The sequence below is a fragment of the Thamnophis sirtalis genome, unplaced genomic scaffold (genome assembly GCF_051295495.1).
Source record: "Thamnophis sirtalis isolate CommonGarterSnake01/CBP01778 unplaced genomic scaffold, rThaSir2_p1.2 scaffold_3, whole genome shotgun sequence".
Lineage (NCBI taxonomy): Eukaryota > Metazoa > Chordata > Lepidosauria > Squamata > Natricidae > Thamnophis > Thamnophis sirtalis.
The window spans coordinates 44714790-44737937 of record NW_028261383.1 but is presented as its reverse complement, the minus strand read 5'-3'; the positions used below and the strand labels follow the sequence as shown (position 1 = coordinate 44737937).

The window sequence follows — 23148 nt, the reverse complement described above, 5'->3', positions numbered from 1 at the left end:
GCAACAAAGGGAGTCAGAAGTCAAATCCGTTTTTTCTTTTTTTCCTCCTCTCCCCCCCCCCGTCTTCCTATTTCCTTTTGCATTTTGTGTCATTTTATAACCTAATAAAAAAATTTAAAAAAGAAAAATACGTTGGAGAGGGCAGAAATATTAATGATTTAAGTAGTCCTTGAATCAATTGTTTAATGACAGTTCCAAGTTACAATAGCACTGAAAAAAGTGACTTATGTTGAGTTCTCACACTTATGACCGTTGCAGCATCCCCATAGTCACGTGATCAGATTTTGGGTGCTTGGCAACCGGTATGTATTTATAACAGTTGCAAGTCCTGGGATTGTCATTTGCAACCTGTCATTTGCAACCTTCTGACAAGCAAGGTCAATGGGAAAGTCAGTTGCGTGATTCACTTAAAAACCGATTTGCTTAACAACCATGGCAAAAAAAAGTTTGCAAAATGGGGCACAACTCGTTTAACAATCGCCTTGTTTAGCAGTGGAAATTTTGGGCTCAGCTGTGGTCATAAGTCAAGGACTAGCTGTAATATTGAGGTTTATTTCAGCCTACATCCTAACGTATGCTGTGGCTAACAATTACTTATTGCTTCCAGTAATTTGTTTATTTGAAAATGTCTGGATGTCTGGACAGCTGGACACATGAGTCTAAATAACATTGGACTTCATTGATTTGTTAATGATCTTGCAAACCATTTAAGCCCCTTTTAGCTGCAATTCTATGCATTCTTAATTAGCAGAAAGCTTCACAGAATTGAGTCAAATATATATTTTCAGGGTTATTTTGTATTGTCCCCCACCCCACCCCGTCCTCTACTGCTCAGTTTGCTAATGTTTAAATTCTCTCAAGTTTACTTAACTTTCTTTTTAAGCTGACAAAGATTTTGCTAGTTGGAGATTTTAGGAACAATAGCAAATAATTCTTTTAATAACAAATATAAAGGCATTCTGCAAAGGCTTTCTAAATAAGAGGGTGCTATGCCAATCCAGCCACAAAAGGTGATAATTGACGCATTTCTGGTCTCTTGTAGCAATCATCATAAGGCCTTTTCTCAGATTATCAGAAGGATGAATGGCTGCATATTAAAAAGAATTACTGAAATGTTCCATTAAAAAGAAGAAGAGTGGTCATTCTTACAAATTTAAGAACTATTCATCCAGTCTGTTTTGTTGCAAGTTTAATGATAGATCTTTATCATTTACCCCTCTTTTACTGCATACAGAAATTCTTTTCAATCTGACTCCAAATCTTTACAAGTATCTTTTCTTGTTAGAATAATATTTAAAAATAAATTAATTCAAATCTTCACTAAAGTGAAGGTCCATGAGGAAAAGAACTATGACACAGGTAGAAATTTCATCTTGCCACTAAAAACAATTGAATCTTTTTACATAATACAATGGGAAGGGATCTTGAAGGACTTCTAGTCCAACCTCTGCTCAAGCAGGAGATCCTATATCCATGATGGAGGTGGCACACAGAGCCCTGTCTGCGGGCACGTGAGCCCATCTCAGCTCCACCGCGTATGCCCCCCCCCCCCCGTGGCCCATTTTTGGTCCCAGGAGGCTGCAGGGAGGCCTGCTAGGTCCAAAAGGGGGCACAGGAAGGGTCACATGTGCATGTGTGGGGGGAGGAGAGATGCAGGGGGGTTGTGCATGCATGCACAGGGGGAGCAGAGCACGCGGGGGTGGTGTCGTGTACATATTGCATTATGGGTATGAGCACATGCAAATGCGCTGTTGCACAAGTGTGCATGCTTTCGGCACATGACAACAAAAAGGTTAGCCATCACTGTCATATACCATTTCAGGCTAATAGTTGTCCAATCTCCATCTTCAGTGTTGGAGTACCCATAAGCAAGTCATTCCACCGATTAATTGCTCTCACTGTCCTTACTTCTAGGTTGATTTTCTCCTTGATTATTTTCGTCCATTGCTTCTTGTTCTGCCTTCAGGAGTTTTGGAGAATAAATTGACCCCCTCTTCCTTGTGGCAGGCCCTCAATTGCTATCATGTTATCTCTAGTCATTATTTTCATTAAAGTAGACATGTAGAGAGCATTAAATAAGAAACCCTGCCACCCGGCCCCATCATAATACGCCTCTATCAAGGCCAGCCATCAGAGCTCTTTTGGAAGTTTCCTGTCTGAGCAGAGGGTTGGACTAGAAAATCTCCAAGGTCCCTTCCAACTCTCTTATTCTGAAACCAGGAGTTTGTGGGCAGACTTTACCATATTGCAGAGGGCAGGAGCCACAGCAGAAAAGGTCCTTTTCCTCGACCCTACCACCTGAAATTCTTTGGCAGAAAGGATCCAAATAGGCCTTTTCCATGGAGCAAATGGGATGGGCTAATCCCATTGAAGTGAGATAGCTCCTCTATACCTAAGCCATAAACAGTTTTAAAAGATAACAACCAACACCTTGATTTAGACCCTGAAGGGAACATTAGTTTGAGGTCTAGTCCTCTGGGATTGGGCGGCCTATAAATCGATTTAATAAATAAATAAACAAACAAACAAATAAATAAATAAATAAATAGTACAATAATTTAGAGGGACGTGGTGGCTAGAGGGATGCAGTGGCTCAGTGGCTAAGACACTGAGCTTGTCAATCAGAAGGTCGGTAGTTCAGCGGTTTGAATCCCTAGTGCCATGTAATGGGATGAGCTCCTGTTATTTGTCCCAGCTTCTGCCAACCTAGCAGTTCGAAAGCACGTAAAAAATGCAAGTAGAAAAATAGGGACCACCTTTGGTGGGAAGGTAACAGTGCTCCGTGCGCCGTCGGCATTGAGTCATGCCGACCACATGACCACGGAGACTGTCTTCGGACAGTGATGGCTCTTTGGCTTAGAAACGGAGATGAGCACCGCCCCCTAGAGCCAGAAACGACTAGCACGCAAGTGCGGGGGAACCTTTACCTTTACAATAATTTAAAAATATAAATTAGCAGTATTGAGATAACCTTAGGGCTTTGTTTAATGAGCTTTGGTTTTACGGCCTTTTACAGGGACCTTTCAATAGGAAGCAATCCTATTAAAAATCTTGTATTTCCTTTGCTTATCTTCTGCTTCTCATCTTTAAAAAAAAAAAGTCTAACCACCCTTTGCTAGTCACAGAAACGCAAACCGCAGTACAAACTTGCCTAATTCTTTGTTTGTTTCATTCATTCATTACTATTGATGAGGCAAGGAAGTTTTCCTCTTCGCACATTGTGGGAACCGCCACATTATTAATTAAATGTGTTTTGAACGTTGTATTTTTTTTTAAAATCACTAAATTACGGCGGCTGCATAAATTCACCGCAAAATGCAAAAGGTTATGCAAACACAATCCTGGCTTAGGTGAAGATTATGATGATTAGACAACCATTGATTTGGAATTACATGTACACCTCCCCCCTTTCCTGTGGCTCCCCAAATCGTTTGTAAAATTGTGATGCGTTTCCTTCATGTTTCCTTCTCCTTTCCACCACCCCCTCATTCCTTCCCTTCGCTTTCAATGAATAGCCTGCAGACTAGAGGTTGATTTGTTCTATATAAGCTTTGCTTTGACTGCTCTCATTACTTGCAGTGGGTGTGTTGTGCTAAATCATAGGGTAGGGCTTGCGTTCCTTGAGTTGATGACTGAAGTAATTTACATCATTAGGAGGTAAAAGCACAAATGGGGTGCAATTGAAGAGCTCCGGAAATCGGGATAGTTTTTTAAAAAAAATTAAAAATCAACAAACGCCCAAGACCACTAGATCAGATCGGTATAAACGTTTCCAAATATTAACATAGCAAGCGATTGCAGTTAAGAGAATGCCCATGTTTCAATAATGACATGGAATATTCCATAGTTAATTTTAAGCTGACATACCCAGTTTTATAGGGACGTGGTGGCTCAGTGGCTAAGACTCTGAGGTTGTCGATCAGAAAGGTCAGCAGTTCGGAGGTTCGAATCCCTAGTGCCGCATAACGGAGTGAGCTCCTGTTACTTGTCTCAGCTTCTGCCAACGTAGCAGTTCGAAAGCATGTAAAACTGCAAGTAGAAAAATAGGGACTACCTTTGGTGGGAAGGTAACAATGCTCCATGCACCTTCAGCATTGAGTCATGCCGGCCACATGACCACGGAGACGTCTTTGAAACAGAGATAAGCACTGCCCCCGAGAGTTGGGAACCAACCTTTATCTTTACTTTATAACTTCTCTTACAGATATGCAGATGGATGGTTTCAGGCTTTACCTTTATATACCTTTATAGTCAGGGGGAAACTGAATTAACAGGAAGCCTTTGTAAAGGTTATCAGTGAATTATTTGTTTCTACTTGTGGTCTAAAACATATGTAGCCCTGTGAAATGTCTCACAACTGTCTTGGCATTTGTTGTTCCACATTGTGGGAAAACCAAATGTAACCTTTAATTACAATCAGTGACTAAAACCAGGTGTAAATGACATTTTCAAAAGGACAGTGTGATTTTACTGTAATTCTTAGAAAAGGGTTACAGGTAGAAAGTAGAATATTAAAAAAAAACCTTTCTGTACAAGAAAAGGAAATTGGTGGAAAATTACCTATAAACTTGAAAGTTTGAGATTGTCAATCAGAAGGATGAGATGCTGTGCATAGTATCTTAATATTTGGCCTAATATCCTTTTAATTGTCTACTGTGTTGAATGAGATAGAAAAATGTAGTGTGTATGTCTCTGTGTGATGGGGTAATTTAAAATAATAACTAAATTGTTGGACTGAGATTAGGAAGACCCAGGTTCAAATTCCCATTCACATTGTGATTTTAAGCCATTCGCAACTTCTCAGGTTAATTTATCATATGCAAATCAGTTATACTGCCTTGCATCCCTCTAAAACAAGCAGGAAATAAATGCCATGGCAAAGGAGGTGGTCCTAGATCCGGGATTATGGATTATAAGTGACAGCCCAAACTCCATCTGCTGTTGAATTTTACCATGAAAAATAATTGTGCTTGTGGTGGTTTTATGTCCTAGTTGTCTCCAGTCCAAGGCAAAGAAAGGAAATCTGAAGACTTAAAGCTGTCCATCAGGGATGAACTTCTGGCCTACAAAACTGTCACAGGTCACAGATCACAATCTTCTCCACCCAACCCAGGCTCAAGAACCGGGCTCAAGAACTTAGAGAACTTAGAACAATGACTAGTTTCCACATAAAAGTGATGATACTCTGTTTTGAATACTAAACAAGCAAGAGTTGTTCTGCAGCCTTGTTAAATTAAGTGGGAGATGAAACTAGAGCAGAACATGAATGATTGCACCAGTTCACCGAGGAACTCCGGGAGAAGAAACGCCGGAGGAGATGCCTAGAGCACCAGTGGAGGTCCGATAGGTCCGAGGCCAGCCGAGCACTCTTAACTACTTGCACCAAGGACTATGTCCGAGCATTAAGAGCTGCGAAAAGATCATATATTTCTTCCTTGGTTGCGTCCGCCGAGTCACGCCCAGCCGCCCTGTTCAGGATAACCCGCTCCCTCCTTAATAGGAGGGAGGCGGGAAACCCCTTGCAGGGTAGGGCTGAGGATTATGCTCAATTCTTGGCGGACAAAGTAGCTCGGCTTCGATCGGACCTGGACTCCACCGCAGTAGATCCAGCTGAGACGCAGGAGGATCATCTGTTACATCAGCTCTGGGTTGAGTTCCAGGAAGTTGCCTCAGGGGATGTGGACAAGGCCATTCGAGCTGTAAGTGCCTCCACTTGTATTCTGGACCCGTGTCCCTCCTGGCTGGTGGCTAACAGCAGGGAGGTGACACATGGCTGGATCCAGGCGGTTGTCACCGCCTCCCTTCGGGAGGGGCACTTCCCCGCCGTACTTAAAACGGCGGTGGTGAGACCCCTCCTGAAGAAGCCATCGTTAGATCCAGCCATTTTAAATAACTTTCGTCCTGTCTCCAACCTTCCCTTTATCGGGAAGGTTGTTGAGAAGGTGGTGGCCTTTCAGCTTCAACGGGCCTTGGAGGAAGCCAGTTATCTTGACCCCTTCCAGTCCGGCTTCAGGCCTGGTTACAGCACAGAAACCGCTTTGGTCGCATTGACCGATGATCTCTGGAGGGCCAGAGATGGAGGCTATGCGTCCATCCTGGTTCTCCTGGACCTCTCAGCGGCTTTCGATACCATCGACCATGGTATCCTTCTGCGACGACTGCGGGAGGTGGGAGTGGGAGGCACTGTTCTGCGGTGGTTCTCCTCCTACCTCTCGGACAGGTCGCAGTCGGTGTTAGTTGGGGGGCAGAGATCGTCCCTGAGGCCCCTAACATGTGGGGTACCCCAGGGTTCGGTCCTATCACCCCTACTATTTAACATATACATGAAACCGCTGGGCGAGATCATTCGGAGGCACGGGATAAAATACCACCAATATGCGGACGATACACAATTGTATCTGTCCGCCCCGTGCCAACTCAATGAAGCGGTGGACGTGATGAACCAGGGTCTGGAGGCCGTTAAGAACTGGATGAGTGCTAACAAACTGGTACTCAACCCGGATAAGACCGAGTGGCTGTTATGTTTCCCCCCCAATAATTTGGCTAATACACCAACGCTTAGGCTGGGGGGTCAAATTCTATACCCCTCAGATAGGGTCCGCAACTTAGGAGTCCTCCTGGATCCACAGCTGACTTTTGATCACCAGCTGTCGGCTGTGACCAGGGGGGCATTTGCCCAGGTTCGCCTGGTCCGCCAGTTGCGGCCCTACTTAGATCGGGGGGCTCTCACAGCAGTCACTCGAGCCCTTGTGATCTCTAGACTGGAATACTGCAATGGGCTCTACATGGGGTTGCCCCTGAAGTGCATCCGGCGACTACAGTTAGTCCAAAATGCAGCCGCGCGAGTGATAGTGGGCGCACCACGGTTCGCCCACGTTACACCTGTCCTCCGCGAGCTGCACTGGCTACCTGTTGGTCTCCGGGTGCGCTTCAGGATACTGATGACCATCTTTAAAGCACTCCATGGTAGTGGATCTGGGTACTTGAGAGACCGCCTTCTGCCGATTACCTCCCTAAATCGACCAATTAGATCGCACAGACTGGGCCTCCTCCGAATCCCATCTGCCAGTCAATACCGACTGGCGACCACGCGGAGGAGAGCCTTTTCTGTTGCTGCCCCGACCCTGTGGAACGAGCTCCCCATGGAGATCCGCACCCTCACCACTATCCAGACCTTCCGCGCAGCCCTCAAGATCTGGCTCTCCCAGCAGGCCTGGGGATAGGCTCCTAATTACCCGCCCGAGTGTTTGACTGCTGAATGAAAGTTGGGTTTTTATTACTTTTCTGTTGTTCACATATTGTTTTGTTTTGACCTTGCACTTCCCCTTCCTTGTGGTTGTAAGCCGCCCTGAGTCCCCTTAGGGAAAAGGGCGGCATATAAATCCCAATAAATACCTTAAAAATACCTTAGTTCATGGAATGTCACCATAACAAGATTGTCAACTGTTGTTTTGTCTACATAACTGGAGACTTTTATAAAACATTTTTTAAGGGAAGTAGCGTTCCAAGGGCAGGGTGGTGATGTTGAACCCACCAACGGCCTGCAGAGCTCGCAGCAGATTCGGACAGTGAGGAGGTTGGGGAGGAACATGGGCCAGTCCTGGAGCCTGGGGAAGACTCTGATGAGGGCTCTGTGTTGGAGGCAGAGAGGGGGGCAGAGACATATGCCAGTTATCAGCTGCCTTCAGATTCAGACATCAGTGAGGCAGACGAACAGCTGGAGTTTCCAGGGTGCTCATGCACAGAGTTGCCAGACGAAGGGAACAGCTAAAGAACAGGGGTCGACTTGGGAGTAAGGCCACAGGTGGCCAATGAATGGCCTCTCCCAGAGGAAATAAAAGAGGAGTGAAAGGGGAGTGGAGTTTGCAGGAGACAATTAGTTCACTTAATTGGTTCATGACTCTCCGAGACTCCTTGCCAAGTTTCCTTGCCAGGTTTCGCAGATATTGGCCTGGCAGCTCTCCAAGCCAGATAAGGTCTGTGACTATAAATCCTTCCTTGAAAGACTTTGTTGGATGTGAATGAGCACAGTAAATTAATAAAAGGTTTTTTTTGTCGGGACCAGGAGTTTGCTTCATTCTCTCGGAAAGCCTCGGTCAGAACAGGTGGGAACAGGTAATAGGGAGGTGCTACTGAAGACAAGGAGGATAATTAGAGAGTGGAGATGACATGTGTGGAGTTGAGTCTAACAGATAGCTGAAAATATTATTGGCAGTTCACTCCCTATCCTTCCTTCTATCCAGGACATAGCACATAAGGGATGCTTGAGCCTGCAGGATTGTCTGGGACGCTACACATCCTCTTCACATCCTGTTTTCTTTGTTACCTTCCTGGAGGAGGCTTCCTGGTGTCTGATTCAGTCATCCAGATTCAGTCACAGTTTTGTTCCATACAGCACCAATCTTGTTAACTCTCAAGTTTCCTCTTTTCGCTAAGCGATTGGACAACCATTTGTCTGAAATGGTATAGGGTTTCTTGCCTGATCAGAGGGTTGGACTAGAAGACCTCCAAGGTCCCTTCCAACTCTGTTATTCTGTTCTGTTCCTTCCAACTCTGTTATTCTGTTCTGTTTTGTTCTGTTCTGTTCCTCTCTCTCTCTCTCTCTCTCTCTGTGTGTGTGTGTGTGTTGCATGAGTATATGTATAGCATGTATATATGTGTGTTATGTATGGGTAAGTTATAAACTTTCTTTTGATAGCAGGCAACAGAATTTCATTTTTAATGTGGGCAGTGGACCCACGTTAATGACAATAAAAGTTATCTAATCAGTTGTTTGCTAAGCAACACAGTGATGGAGATGAAGTAGACCATGGTTCCAAGCCCTTGTGGTACTTTTCAGTGGGTGGAGGTGGCCCTTCTGGTGTCAAATGTGCCAGGTATGCCTCTGTTATGGATCGGCAATCTTTTTGGCAGATAGGTACGTTCAAAAATATGAGAACTTGTCATGAGTGTACATACCAAATGGTTTCCATCTGGACATATGTAATCAGAGAAATATGACTTCTTCAGGAAGGAAGCTGAAAAGGAAACTTCCCCAATCTCTGTACCTTCTACCACATTCTGGATTGTCTTTGTCCACTTCAGTTGACATGACACTTTTTGAGAAACAGTGGATTATTCTTCCAAAAAAGTGTGCAGTCAAAAATGTAGCAAAGAAACAAATAAATGCCCAGTTTTTTTTCTTTTCTTTTTTTGCAACTAAAGTAATTTTTAAAATAAAACATATTTGAGGGTATTACATCATCATGGAAATTATCAGAAGAAGCAGTGTTGCTTATGGGCCCTTTGTTGACTATTTCAACACAACTGCTACAGAAAGATGGTCTAAACTAAAGAAGTGCTTTCTTTTCCTATTTCTCTCCACCCCCATCTTTTTCAATCTTCTTCCCCATTCATCATCCTGCTGTCTCTTAACTACCCTGGCATTATATAGAGCATACAAATAAGAGAGGCAGGATGTGCTGTAAGAGCACTCATTATTTCCATTAATGCTTTTACTAGAAGAGGCCATTTCCTCTGTATCAATAATGTATACATGTGCATTTCAAATCCAAAATGAAGAAGGAGTTTAAAGGTGCTGCATCTGCAATGAAGCTAAAGCCTTTATGTTCATTAGAACTGATTTATGCAAGGCCTTTGAAAAGGAATCACTCTATTGAGCAATTTTCCCCTGCTTCAGTCTCCTCCAGAAGCGGATTATATTAGGTGTAAATCAGGGTATGGGTGAGAGAAAGTTCATCTCATTGAAGACTTAAATGGGCTTTCCCATCTCTCTGGTCCAGAGAGGTTTAGAAAGTAGCATCCTGTTAATGATCTAGTCTAGTTTCTAGAAGTATTTGTATAACAATAACAGAGTTGGAAGGGATCTTGGAGGTCTTCTAGTCCAATCCACTGCTCAGGCAGGAAACCCTATACAATTTCACAAATGGTTGTCCGGTATTGAAAACCTCCAGTGTTAGAACTTGTCATGTTCCATACACAACTTATGGAGGCAAGTTGTTCTACTGATTAATTGTTCTGTCAGGAAATTTCTCCTTAGTTCTAAGTTGATTAGTTTCCATTCATTGTTTCTAGTCCTGCCTTCAGGTGCAGGGGTGAAATTCAGCAGGTTCTAACAGGTTCTGGAAAACCAGTAGTGAAAATTTTGAGTAGTTCGGAGAACCGGAAAATATTACCTCCGACTGTCCCAGAGTGGGTTGGGAATGGGAATTTTGCAGTATCCTTCCCCTGCCATGCCCACCCAGCCATGGCCACATAACCAGTAATAAAAAAAAAATTGAATTTCACAACTGTTCAGGTGCTTTTGAGAAGAGCTTGACTCCTCCTTCTTTGTGGCAACTCCTGAGATATTGGAAGACTGCTATCATGTCATTCATACTCCTCCTTTTCCATAAACTAGACATATAATTCTACTATAGTTCATCTTACTTGATTTGGATGTATGACATTTTTTAATTAATAAATTGATGTTGGGCTAGATTGCAGAGTTAAGACTTTTCTCTTAGGTAAAACTAGATCATTCCCAGATTTTATTCTATAAAACAAACCTAGCATATTTGCTGGGCACTGAACATCATTACATAAACTGGAAGGATGGCTTGGTATTTCTCAACCACCGGCATCAATCTCCATTTCCCAAGATTTCAGTATTCTCACTCCAACATCCAGAAGGCCTCACATAATGATCCCCAAAATCTCTCCAGATCTGGAACTGGAAGAAAAAAAAAACCCTGCCCACTAAAAAGGGTTTAATTTAAGTGGGGGAGTGTCATAAGTGACATTTACAAAGTGACTGATACCCTGGTGTTTGCAGATATGGCATTTGTTATTCTTTGTTAACAATGCCTAGGAAATTCAGTGTTCCTGTTTAGGAAAAATTAATCAACTTACATGACTGAGTTTACTGAATCCAGGGAAGCATTTAATTGAGAGTCTGCAGTTATTTCAAACAAGAGTGGGCGGCCCATGAGCTTCATGAGGTTTCAAATGCTCTCCCTGCACTTTTTTTTTGGCAGTCATTTTCTGAATATTTTTTTTAGCAGGAAACAAAACTGTCAGATAGATTTAACACATCTAAAAAAGTATTATTATTTTTTTTAATCCACACCCCGAGGGCTCTCCCCTGGAATCTGAGCTATGCCAAGCCCATGGATTTTAACAGTTCCTGGCAGGCACAAATCTCGACAATTGCAGTGGGATAAATGTACAACATTTTCCTGGTGCCATCCTGAAAATCTCCAAACATATGCTACCGAGACGGGAGATAAAATGACTCTAATGTAGTTGGAAGAGCTTTCCATGGACAGAGAAGAACAGCTTCCACATTTGACATGGGGTTGTCTAGGAGTAATTTTCTGTTGTTGTTGAAATGAGATGTATCTCAGCTGTCTTTTGATTCTCTTTTAAAAGCTTATCCTTCTAAAGCAGGTGACGTGGTTTTATATTCTAGACACCAGGGGTGTCAAACTCAGGGGCTAGATCCGGCCCACAGGGTGCTTAGATCTGGCACCCCCTTGAAATAGCGAAGGTGCCTTTGCCAGCGAAAATGAAGCTCCGTTTTCTCCCGAGCTCCCTTTTTGCTGGCAGAGGGTTGCAGGAGGCCATCGCAGCTGAAAACGGAGCTCGGGAGTCCATTTTCACTGGCAGAGCGCTTAGGACACTACAAATGTCCCTGACAAGAGTCATGTCATGCTGGCCCCCTGGCCCCACACCCCCTCCCCCCAGGTCAAACACAATCCTGTTGGGCCCTCAATGAAATCGAGTTTGACACCCCAGTTCTAGTCTGTAGGTCGCCATTATTTTTAAAAAAATGTTGCTTTAAAAAAATGAAGCTGCCATCTGCTGAGGATATGTATTAAAGAACAAGGTTTCAGCCTTCCCTTATTTTTCCAGGTGATGATAGAATTTTGTGAGAAGTTCACTGTCAATATGTTTCAGCGTTAATTTAGTGTGCCTTTCTTCAGAGATAACTAATTGAAATTCAAACGTAATAATTTTTCCCTTCCTTTTTTCTTCCGTTAGTTGCAGTTGCCTTTTATTTTTTTAGACTTTGTACGCTTGGTGCCCCTCAAAATGCAGTCTTTGTTTCTCCTTTTAAAATAAAAATGGCTAAGTTGCTGCAAAATAAGACAGCAGGCATCTGTTTTAAGTTTTCTAGTTGATGGGAAGTCAGGGAACGCAACTTATTCATACCTGCATAAAAGTATTTAGGCTGCCAGGACTGCTTTGTGTCTAGCATTTCGAAGATTTCCCTGATATGGTATGTCATACACTAAATAAATAATAAAGGGAAATGCCTCTTGTTGCAGCTGGTGAAGGGGAGAGAAGGATAACTTTGAATGGGATAACATATTTTTTAAAAAACTTGCAAATTTAAAATGAGAGCCCCTTTGAGATTCCTACTAGCTTTCCTTAATAATCTAGTTGTTCTTCCAAGGCCTTGGTTTAACATGGATGTGGGCCTATTGATAGTTGTGCTTTTTTATTATTATTATGCTACATAGACTGGCAGGATTCTTTTCTTTATAAACTTATATTGTGAGCTTCCTCCGTCAGCTGGAATTGGGTGGTGCCTAAATTGAATCAAATAAATAAATAAATAAAAAGTGTTTCTATTTCCTAGGTAACTATTATGGAACACCCAAACCTCCCAGCCAATCCCTCGGTGGGAAAGTGAATAATGCTGATGCTTTGCAAAATCTCCCCTCAAGTTCCAAGCAGACGACTCCCAAACGAACCAAGTCCTACAATGATATGCAAAATGCTGGTTTAGTACATGCAGAGAATGAAGAGGATGACACCCCTGAAATGAACAGTAGCTTTACAGGTAAATCCATTCATTCTCATTATCTCTCCTCTCTCTCCCTCTCTCTTTCTCTCTCTCTCTCTCTCTCTCTCTTTTTCTCTCCCTCCCTTTCCTTCTCTCTTTCTCTCCCTCTCTCTTTCTCTCCCTCCCTCTCTTTCTCCCTCCTGATTAATTGGAAGATCAGGAGAATCATGATCCACTTAAATCAGTATTTTCCCCTGGGATTGATGCATTCTGTTAACAGTAAGATTTCTTTTCTAATTTCAAATTTAAGATGTGCACTGCAGCTTTAAAGAGAGTCGTCAGAGCAATTCTGAGGGTAAAAAAAAATGTATTAATTTTTGAATTTAAGCTGTTAGATGGGGTCATCAAAGCCTATTACACTGGTTGAAATTTGGCTCCCAATCAATAACCCTGTGCATTTCTTACTTAATAGTATGTTATCTAATACATTGGGTTGGTGTTTGTCATCCTTGATGGCTTTAAGACATGTACATTGCAACTCAGAATTCCACAGAATTCCCCAGCCAACGTTGCTGGGGAATGAGAGTAATTGCATTACTGCAATTAGACAAGCATCAGAGTAATGTATTAAGTGTAATGTGTGGTAAGACACATAAGACAACAACATTGACAGATTGAAAAAGATAGTTGCTACTAACAACAATCCTTTTTGTAAAAAAAAAAATCACCTGATGAAGCATAATTGGAACGTCTACAGCCTAATTCAAAGAGGACAGCTTTTTAGGAAAAACTCAATAGATGGATAAAAATGCCAAATCCAGGCTAAACATCTGGCTGACTGTACAACCAACCATCATCATCACAATAACAGTAAATTGGCCAAATAATAATAAAAGACCAAATGAGGACTAGAAAAGAGACTTATCAAGACAAAGTGTTACATGGCCAATGCATAAAACAGATTATGTACTGCAGGCAAAGCAGATTAAAACAAAACCTGACAATGGCTAAAAGCAGGAAAATTGAAGAAAGAGACACAGGGGCTGTTCCGACTGCATGAGACCAACCCCTGAGAACAAATGCACACAAAGCCAGAATCGAGAAGACGGCAACAGACAGCAAATGCCGGCTCTTCAAAGACGCCGAAGAAGCTATGGGCCACCTGGCTACTTGCTGCAAGATCACACAGATGGACTATAAACAACAGAATGCCAAAGTAGCAACAATGGTCCATTGGAATATCTGCAGGAGATGCCATTTGCTTGTAAGCAAGAAGTGTTGGGACCACAAACTAGACAGACTACACAAACTCCTTGGCTTGCGACTGATCACTTAGCAACCGTTTGAAGTTACTTCTGACCTCTTTGAAATACTTACAACTTGGTTTAAAGTTCCCACTGCTAGCTCTCTTCCCCCATAGTCACATATCCTCCAGGACCCGCAGGGCCGGCCTGGAAACAGCAGAGGCCACGGTGCCTCTGCTGGCGAAAATGGTGCTCAGTGGGGCAGGGTTCTCCAGACTCCATTTTCACTAGCAGAAGGTTGCAAGAGGCCATGCAGGCTGAAAACAGGACATAGGGGACCCCCACCCCACAAATTCCGTTTTCACTGGCAGAGGGCTATTAAAATAAATTAAAAACAAAACAAAAGGAGAAATGTTTCCCCTTTTGCATTTGAGCATGCAAGAAGGGACAGGAAAGGAAAAAGGCAAAGAGGAAAACCAAAGAAAAATAAGGAAAAATGGGAAGGAAGGAGGAAGGAGAATGAAGAGGGAGGGAGGGAGGGAGGGAGGGAGGGAGGGAGGGAGGAAGGAAGGAAGGAAGGAAGGAAGGAAGGAAGGAAGGAAGGAAGGAAGGAAGGAAGGAAGGAAGGAAGGAAGGAAGATTATAATGAGAATGGGGGAGGGTCTCAGGGAAGTCCTACCTTAGCACTTGACCACCACAGGTGCCCCAGACACGAGTCCCGTGTCACATCTACCATGGCTACGCGCATCCCTGGGCACACTCACCATGGCCACCACCCCTGGCCCTCTGAGGTCAAACACAACCCAGATGCAACCCTCAATGAAATTGAGTTTGACACCCCTGCTCTAGATTGTGCTGATGATAATGAAAATATACATATTTTCATCAGAAGATATGGCATTAAGAATTTAGTACATGATTGTAACTACCTAGAGTGTGGCCGGTAATATTTTTTTGCAGAATTGAATTCCACAGTCTGATGTGATTGTATTCCTCCTAAATATCCCCATTTCTCGGCATTTTGTGTTGACCCTGATTTTTAGTATATTATGACTTCTCCATGTCATATAAGTAGTCCTCAACTTATAACCATTTGTTTAGTGAAAGTTTGAAATTACAACAACACTGAAAAAAAGTGACTTATGCAAACTTACAACCATTGCAGCATCCCCACGATCACATGATCAAAATTTGGGCATTTGGCAACTGGCATGTCCTTTGGGTCACGTGATCACCATTTGTAACCTTCCCAGTTGGCCTTTCACGAACAGAGTCAATAAGGGAAACCAAATTCACTGCATGATTTACTTAACAACTGCAATGATTCATGCAACAACTATAGCAAAAAATGTGGTAAAATGGGTCAAAATTCACTGAACAATTGCCTTGCTTAGCAACGGACATTTTGGGCTCTATTGTGGTCCTGAGTCAAGGATTATCTGTACTTATTTTTTACACACTTTACTTTCTCTGAGTTTTTTCCCCCTAAAGTTTCAGAAATCCAATCAGAAATATTATACTTAGGACAGTTAGATCAACTTTTGATCATTTGAGTTCCATTCTATTTTCTCTGCTTTTCCCAGGCTACAATGTTATGTTTTCTGCTTTCTAGTAATTGTTCTTTTACTTATTTGTTCAGCCATTTAGAAGTATGCATCCGTTTCTTATTTATTCCCTACTAAGTCAGAGTCTGTGAACATGTATTTAACGAATAGGAATTTTGGGGGCCTGTGTGTAAATCTCAGTATGGATTTTTACATTGAAATTGTCTGTGTTATTTTAAGATTCATTTTCCAATTTTGAAAGATCTTTTTAAAATGTCTGTGTGTGTGTGTTACTGTCCATAAATAATGTACGTCCCTCTTAGTTATTTGCTCGTTGATGCCAGATCATTGGTGATAATTTGATTCTAAAAAAAAGAAGAGAAACTGATCTGTCCTCATTCAATCCAGTGTGATCTTGAGCCCCTTGAAAAGGTCGAAAACTCTGTATCACTGCATGACAATATCAGACAAACTCTGAATTAGTTAGTGGAGAGTCTAAACCAGGGGTATCAAACTCACATCGTCATGGCAGTGTCCTGTGACTAATCGGGCCTTTTTTCTCCTTCGCTAAACCATGTGTGGGTGTGGCCAGCATGTGACACATCTGGCCCGCGGGCTGAGAGCCCTGGTCTAAACCAAGTAGGGATAGGAAACAAGAAATGTGGCTTTACAAATGATGAGCCACGGAGTGCAGTACTGCAAGCTACTTCTATTGACGGCCAGCTGCCTGCAATTTGGCAGTTCAAATCTCACCAGGCTCAAGGTTGACTCAATCTTCCATCCTTCCGAGGTGGGTAAAATGAGGACCCAGATTGTTGGGGGCAATATGCTGACTCTGTAAAACACTTAGAGAGGACTGTAAAAGCACTGTGAAGCAGTATATAAGTCTAATTGCTATTGCTATTACAATTAATAATCTCTTTTATTTTTAAAAAAAATAATTTTGTCTGATGTTCTTCTACAGCAGACTCCGGTGAACAAGACGAGCACAATATACACGGTATAAGAGATGCAGCTCTTCCATCTCTGAATAGTAGCATCACCACTGTTCCCACCACGGAACCATCTCAGAAGCTCCCTCAATACCTACCTCCTTGTGCAGAGGAAAACTTGGGTCCTCTGCCTGAAAACTGGGAGATGGCTTATACAGAGAATGGAGAAGTCTACTTTATAGAGTAAAGTGTATTTTCATTTCTTTTTTAACCTTTAGGTTCCATAAATCTCTTTGGGTTTTGTCTATGGAGATTATCGGTCATTCAGGTCATAGTTGTCCAGAGATCAACTGGACATTCTGGCTTCTTGCTGAAGAGCTGAAGAAACTTCTTGGATGAGAAGCAAAAATGTCTTCAAAGAAAAACCAGAAAGTCCAGTTCCCTCTTGAAAAAGCAGCTTTGGGACTCTGGGTTTTCTGAATATGGAGAGGAATTCTGGAGAAGGGTTGAAAGTTGATTCATTTCTGAAGACATAAACTATGTACTTTTATCTGGCTTAACTTTGTAAAATCTTAGTCTTGTAAGTGGTCCCCATCTCAAGCTTTGAAGTTATAATAATCAAAATAGAGCTTGAAGGGCCTTTGGAGACCTTCTAGTCCAACCTCCTGCTCAGTCAAGAGACCCTATACCATTTCAGGCAGGTGGCTGTCCAGACTTTTCTTTAAAACTTCCAATGATGAAGGACTCACAACTTCTGAAGGCAAGCTGTTCCACTGCTCCACTTAATTGTCCTCACTGTTAGGAAACTTCTTCTTAATTCCAGGTTGCTTCTCTCCTTGATTAGTTTCCACCCATTTTTTCTTGTCTTGCCTTCTGGTGCTTTGGAAAATAAGTTGACCCCCCCCTCTTCTTTGTGGCAGCCCCTCAAATACTGGAATACTGCTGTCATATCAACCCTAATACCTCTTTTCTTTAGACATAGCCATACCCAATTCCTGCAACTGTTCCTTATATGTTTTAGTTTCCAGGCCCTTAATGATCTTAGTTGCTGGTTGGTTTGCTTTTGGGAGAGAAGATTACTGGTATATAAGGAAAGAGAATAGAAAAGAAACAATTTGACAATGTCCTGGATGAATTGATGAGGTTTACACAGGCATTTAGATGGGACCAAGCTGATCTTCCATGATAACAGATCTTCTATTGATATATGCATTGTAATTAATCTAGTAGCCCTTGCTCCCCTGAGTAAGTACCATAGTGTGCTACTTTTCACTTTTGGAGGCCACTCCCAAATGGAATAATGTACTTTCTGTTACACACAAGATAAACTAAGCTTGTGATAATGACTAAGGCAAGATTGTTTTTTCCTTGTATGACAATGATGCTCCTTGGCTATTTGGAAGTGCAATCTCCAAGTAGCCTAGGTCTCATGGCTAAGTGATTCATCCAGACTGTGTGTTTCTCAGTTTCAGGGGTAGACATAAAAGCCTTTGGATCTTTTATTCAGCAATTAATCATAGGGTATCAATTCATAAATACAATGTACTGAATCCAGTAAGGTTGATTTCAAGCAAATACACATAGAGTTATTCATGTAGTGACATTTCTTCATGTAATGATGATGCTAAACATTTCATTGCATAGCACTCTGGCTGCTGATAGAATAAATTAGAAGCTAAATTCTTACTGTATGGTAAGTTATTAAAGCATTCAGCAGTAACTGCCTTACAGTCTTCATAATTAGTCATCTTTATTTTCTATAATAAACAAATTATAGGATGGTTAAAAAAAAAACAGCACCCTAATTTTTATTTATGCAATACTTAACCCAGAATTTGCGTTGTTCTGCCTCCATAAACGTATCCTCCACCTTCAGTTTGGAAGGATATTCAAATATTTTACAATTTCCCTTTATGATTTTGAGGTATACGTTGTTTTGGTACCTTGGCAAACCCAGTGTTTTCCATTGTTGTTCATTTGCTGAGCCTGCTGGACTTCTATGGCTTAGTTTACCAAATTGGTGATTAATTGCCCAGAAATGCACAAAAGAATTGAATGGATGGATTCTTCTTGCATTGCAAGGGTGGGTAATGTAGTGTGTGAAATGGTGACCTTCCACTCCAGCTTTCACATCGCTAGTAATGGATAGCCGGGATGTGAATACTCTCCTTTGAAAGCAGAACTGTTATTTAATAGTAAGTCTTCAAAGGAACATGTATATTCTCCTTCACATAATGTCACAGGAGGATTAGATCACTTTGATGATTAGATCATTCTTTTGAGATTTGTGGAAGGAACCATGGTATTCTCTTTCAACAATATAGAATTTCTATGTTTTCCTATTTATTTGTGGATACAGGCAAATGCATTGTGGCTCTTTGAATGAAGAATTGTGAATAATCACAGGGCTCAGCTGGGTTGTAGACACACCAAGAATTAAAATGACATCTTCTTTAAAAGTCACAGGAAACTACAACAGTGGAATGGGGAATAAAGAACAGGATTGTATATATGTCTCACAATCCAATCACGCAGCCCAAAGAAACAGAATAACAGAATAGCAAGTCAGAAGGTACCTTAAGAGGTCTTCTAGTCCAACCCCCTGCTCAAGCAGGAAACCCTACATCATTTCAAACAAATGGTTGTCCAATCTCTTCCTAAAAATCCTGCAGTAATGGAAGCACCCATAACTTCTTAGGCCAAGCCATTTCACTGATAAAATTCTCCTGTCAAGAAATTTCTCCTCAGTTCTAGATTGGTTCTCTCCATTTTCTGAAAATAAAAATTCTGTCATCGTGGGGGGTTTTGTATGTATTTTTATGAAACTCATTTTTTTATTATTATTTTTTATTTGTAGTCATAATACTAAAACAACGTCTTGGCTAGACCCAAGGTGCCTGAACAAACAGCAAAAGCCTTTAGAAGAATGTGAAGATGATGGTAAGACAATCAGTGCTTAAATAACATTTGAGAAGTCCACCTTTTCTTATTTTGAAAATCAGCTGTTTACAATTTAGGCTTGATTCTCTGCCTGTAATCAAACTTTAGCTGTTTAGCAAGTCATTGTGCATTAATGACAAGTAATCTAAGAATCGCATGTTGGTCTGTAGTCATCTTCAGCAATTGGGGTGCCCTGGAGAAGTCCTGGGACAAGAGAGTCCCCAGAACATCCCAACATGGCCTGCAGTCTTAACACATCTGCAGAGTACAAATTTGAGTGGGCAATGCTTTTGTAGCTTGTGAAAACCCCTTTAAAAAAAAAGGCTGGTATGTCTTTAAGAGTTTTAAAAGAAGCATTGGTGACATAATGACGTAAGAGAAGGTGCACGGGTGGGATTTTTAGTGCTCTCCTCACTGCCATTTTAATTTTGTTCTGTTTACTACACAGTTTCAGCAGTATGATCATATGGCAAGACTTAGAGGAGTCTGGGGAACTCCATATATATATATATCTATGATTGTTTGCCTGTCCTTGATCTTTATCCAAAGAAATATTCCGCCAGTTCAGTGAAGCTCAGATGTGGGTCGAGGCAAAAGGAATGAGACAATCATACATCCGTAGCAGCTGCACACAAAGCTCTTTGGTTGGGTGTGTCTGTATAGGAAACAATTCTTTTTTGATGGCATGGAAGTGGGGGAATAATATTCACATTTTGTAGGAATTATGAAGCCATACACCCAGCAAACACCCACCCTGGAAACAATTTTGTAAGCAGTAACGATAAAAACGCCACCAGCAAAAAGTAGTAATAAAAAATTGGTACAGGTCATCCCTGATTTACGAATGGTTGCTTAGCAAACATTCAAAGTTATGAGAGATCTCTCTCCTAAAAGCTGCTTACAATCAAACTTACGTTGCCACTTTCTCCCCCATAGTCACATCATCATTTTTGGGGACGGGGGAGGCATCTTGGCAACCAACTTACCTCTACAGCTGTTTGCAGCCTCTCACAGTCATATGACTGCAATCTTCTTGTCGTTTGCCCTTTCAGGCATCTACTTCCCATTTCTGGCAAAAAAAACCAAAACCCTCCCATTGGGAAAAATGGATTTGGCTCATTTGCTTAACAACCACCACAAAAATACAGAAAAATCTGATCCAGTTAAGAAGTGACCCTCTTAATGACCGCATTGACTTATAACTGTAATTCTGGGGTCAATTACATTCATAGGTCAAGGACTAGCTTTCATAAATGAAAGGAAAACAATAACAAAATCAGTAGTGCACATTTTAACATTAGTAAAAATGTTAAGGAAAACAAGACTATCATCTTTAAAAGAGCACAACGCACACACCCATTGACCCTCTAGAGAGAGTGTTTGATGAATAAGGGGACACAGTGGCTCAGTGACTAAGACGCTGAGCTTGTCGATCAGAAAGAAAGTTGGCAGTTTGGCGGTTCGAATCCCTACTGCTGCATGACAGAGTGAGCTCCCATTACTTGTCCCAGCTTCTGCCAACCTAGCAGTTTGAAAGCTTGTAAAAATGCAAGTAGAAAAATAGGAACCACTTTTGGTGGGAAGGTAACAACGTTCCGTGTGCCTTCGGCGCTTAATCATGCCAGCAATATGACCACAGAGATGTCTTTGGACAGTGCTGGCTCTTCGGCTTTGAAGCAGAGATGAGCACCGCCCCCTAGAGTTGGGAACGACTAGCACATATGTGCGAGGGGGAGGGGAAACTTGATGAATAAGCCCTTGTACCAAAATAACCATGCATTTAATGGCCATCAACCTCATCTCATCTCATTAGTTGGAATGTCTAATTATGGTTACAGGGTCTTGGCAAGAAAATATGGAAGATGGTCAAAAAAAATTTAGGATTAAAGGATAATACTAGATTTCCAAGCTAGGTAGTATTTTAGTTATTATCGTCATTGGTCCTCTTCAATTTTTTTTAAACTACTGGAATGACAATTATAGTAGGTACAGTTTCAAAATCACTCTGGGTGAAACCAGACTAGACTAGTAGAGTTATGAAATCATGTAGTTTATTACCATATACATTTGGAGCCAAAGTCACTTTATTAACTTTACGAAAGGCAAATGTGTATCTGGGTTCTTATTTTCTGCAGTAATATATTTTGCAATATATATTCTATATATTTTTGCAATGTTATATTGGCAAAGATTTAATTTTGACGGTTTCTGAAACACTGAAGGAAGGAATCCAGAGTCCACTTTAAGAAACCAAGCTACCTTGATTTGTTAGACGTGCATTGAGAATAGGAGAAAAAGAAAAGAAAACCTATAAAAGCATAACCTTTTTTTTTCAGACAGAATATGTCATTTGAAAACATTTTTTAAAAGGCTAAACCTAATTCATTTAAAACAAAGCATTTTCAAAGTTATCTTTTGAACATGCAAATATAGGCTAATTCTACACATATAAAGGTTGCAGAAATATTTGCTAATGTAACACCATGATGGATTCTCTATGACTCAAAAGATTTCCTTAGGCGATTGATGTGGGCAGACAGAAATTCAAGCAACAAATTAGAAAGAGGTTAACATCATTGATGATGTTAAAGCACTAAACGGCACATCCCTCTTTAAACATAAATTGAAATGACATGAAAAACCAAAGATGTATATATCTATATTTCAGAAATAATACACTTCTGCTTTGAAGGTACTTCCATAGCATGTTTTTTTTTTTTTCAAAAATATCTTGATTTGAGAATAAGACTGCAGGGGTGGACAAAAACTTTTTGGCAGACGATCACACTAAAAACACATCAACCACTTGAAAAGTGAGTGGATTCAGAAAAACACTTGCCAGGTTCCATTTTGATTTAAACTCTTTGGAGAGAATGTTCTTGCTGTCTTTTAAAACAAGTTTTATCATGCTTGTTTTCAAACTCAAGAACGTATACTGGTTATGTGACATGGCTTCTATGTATGAACACATAGTATGATGGCTTACGATATCCATCCCTTGACTTTTGAGGACATGTAAGACCTCAAGTTACAATCATTCATTTAGGGACTTTTTGAAGTTAGCAGCAGCACTGAAAAAGATGACCTGTGACCTTTTTTCACACTTAACGCTGGTTGCAGCATCCCTGTGGTCATATGATCAAAATTCAAATGCTTGGCAATTGACATGAGGCAATTCAATGAGTGTTGCCAGCCAGCTTCCAGCAAAAAAGTCAATGGGGAAGCCAGTTTCAGTTAACAATCATGTTACTAACTTAACGACTGAAGTGACTCACTTAACAATTGTGGCAAGAAAGGTTGTAAAATGGCCATAATTTGCTTAACAACTGCCTTGCTTAGCAACGGAAATTTTGGGCTCAATTGTCGCTGTAAGTGGAGGACTACCCATACAGTCGATTCAGGTTGCTAAGAGAGACATTTGTTAAGTGGGTTTTGATCTATTTTCTGACCTTTCTTGCCACAGTTGTTAAGTGAATCATTGCAGTTGTTAAGTTATTAAAGTTGAATCTGGCTTCCCCATTGACTTTGCTTGTGAGAAGGTTGCAAAAGGTAATCACATGATCCCAGGGCACTATAACCGTCACAAATATGAATCAGTTGCAAAGCATCCAAATTTAGATCATATGACCATGGGTTGTTGTTTTTTTTGCTGCAACAATCATAAGTGTGAAAAATAGCCATAAGTCAGTGCCGTTGTAACTTTGAACGGTCACTAAACA

The 23148-nt window shown here is 41.3% G+C and overlaps 1 protein-coding gene across 26 annotated transcripts in view; it reads left to right on the top strand.

The window, feature by feature from the left end:
- MAGI1 (membrane associated guanylate kinase, WW and PDZ domain containing 1) overlaps positions 1–23148 on the top strand; it is a 525907-nt gene that overhangs the window by 381248 nt on the left and 121511 nt on the right. For 22 of the 26 annotated variants that reach the window (XR_015695875.1, XM_087708837.1, XM_087708839.1 and 19 more), the window contains exons 4-6: positions 12623–12826; positions 16522–16732; positions 19347–19429. Coding sequence is in view for 25 of the 26 variants with exons in the window: in XM_087708837.1 (XP_087564963.1) it covers positions 12623–12826; positions 16522–16732; positions 19347–19429 (498 nt within the window). In the remaining variant the exon portion in view is untranslated. The remainder of the gene's footprint in view (positions 1–12622; positions 12827–16521; positions 16733–19346; positions 19430–23148) is intronic. The other 4 variants (XM_087708832.1, XM_087708829.1, XM_087708827.1 and 1 more) reach the window with 1 other exon arrangement.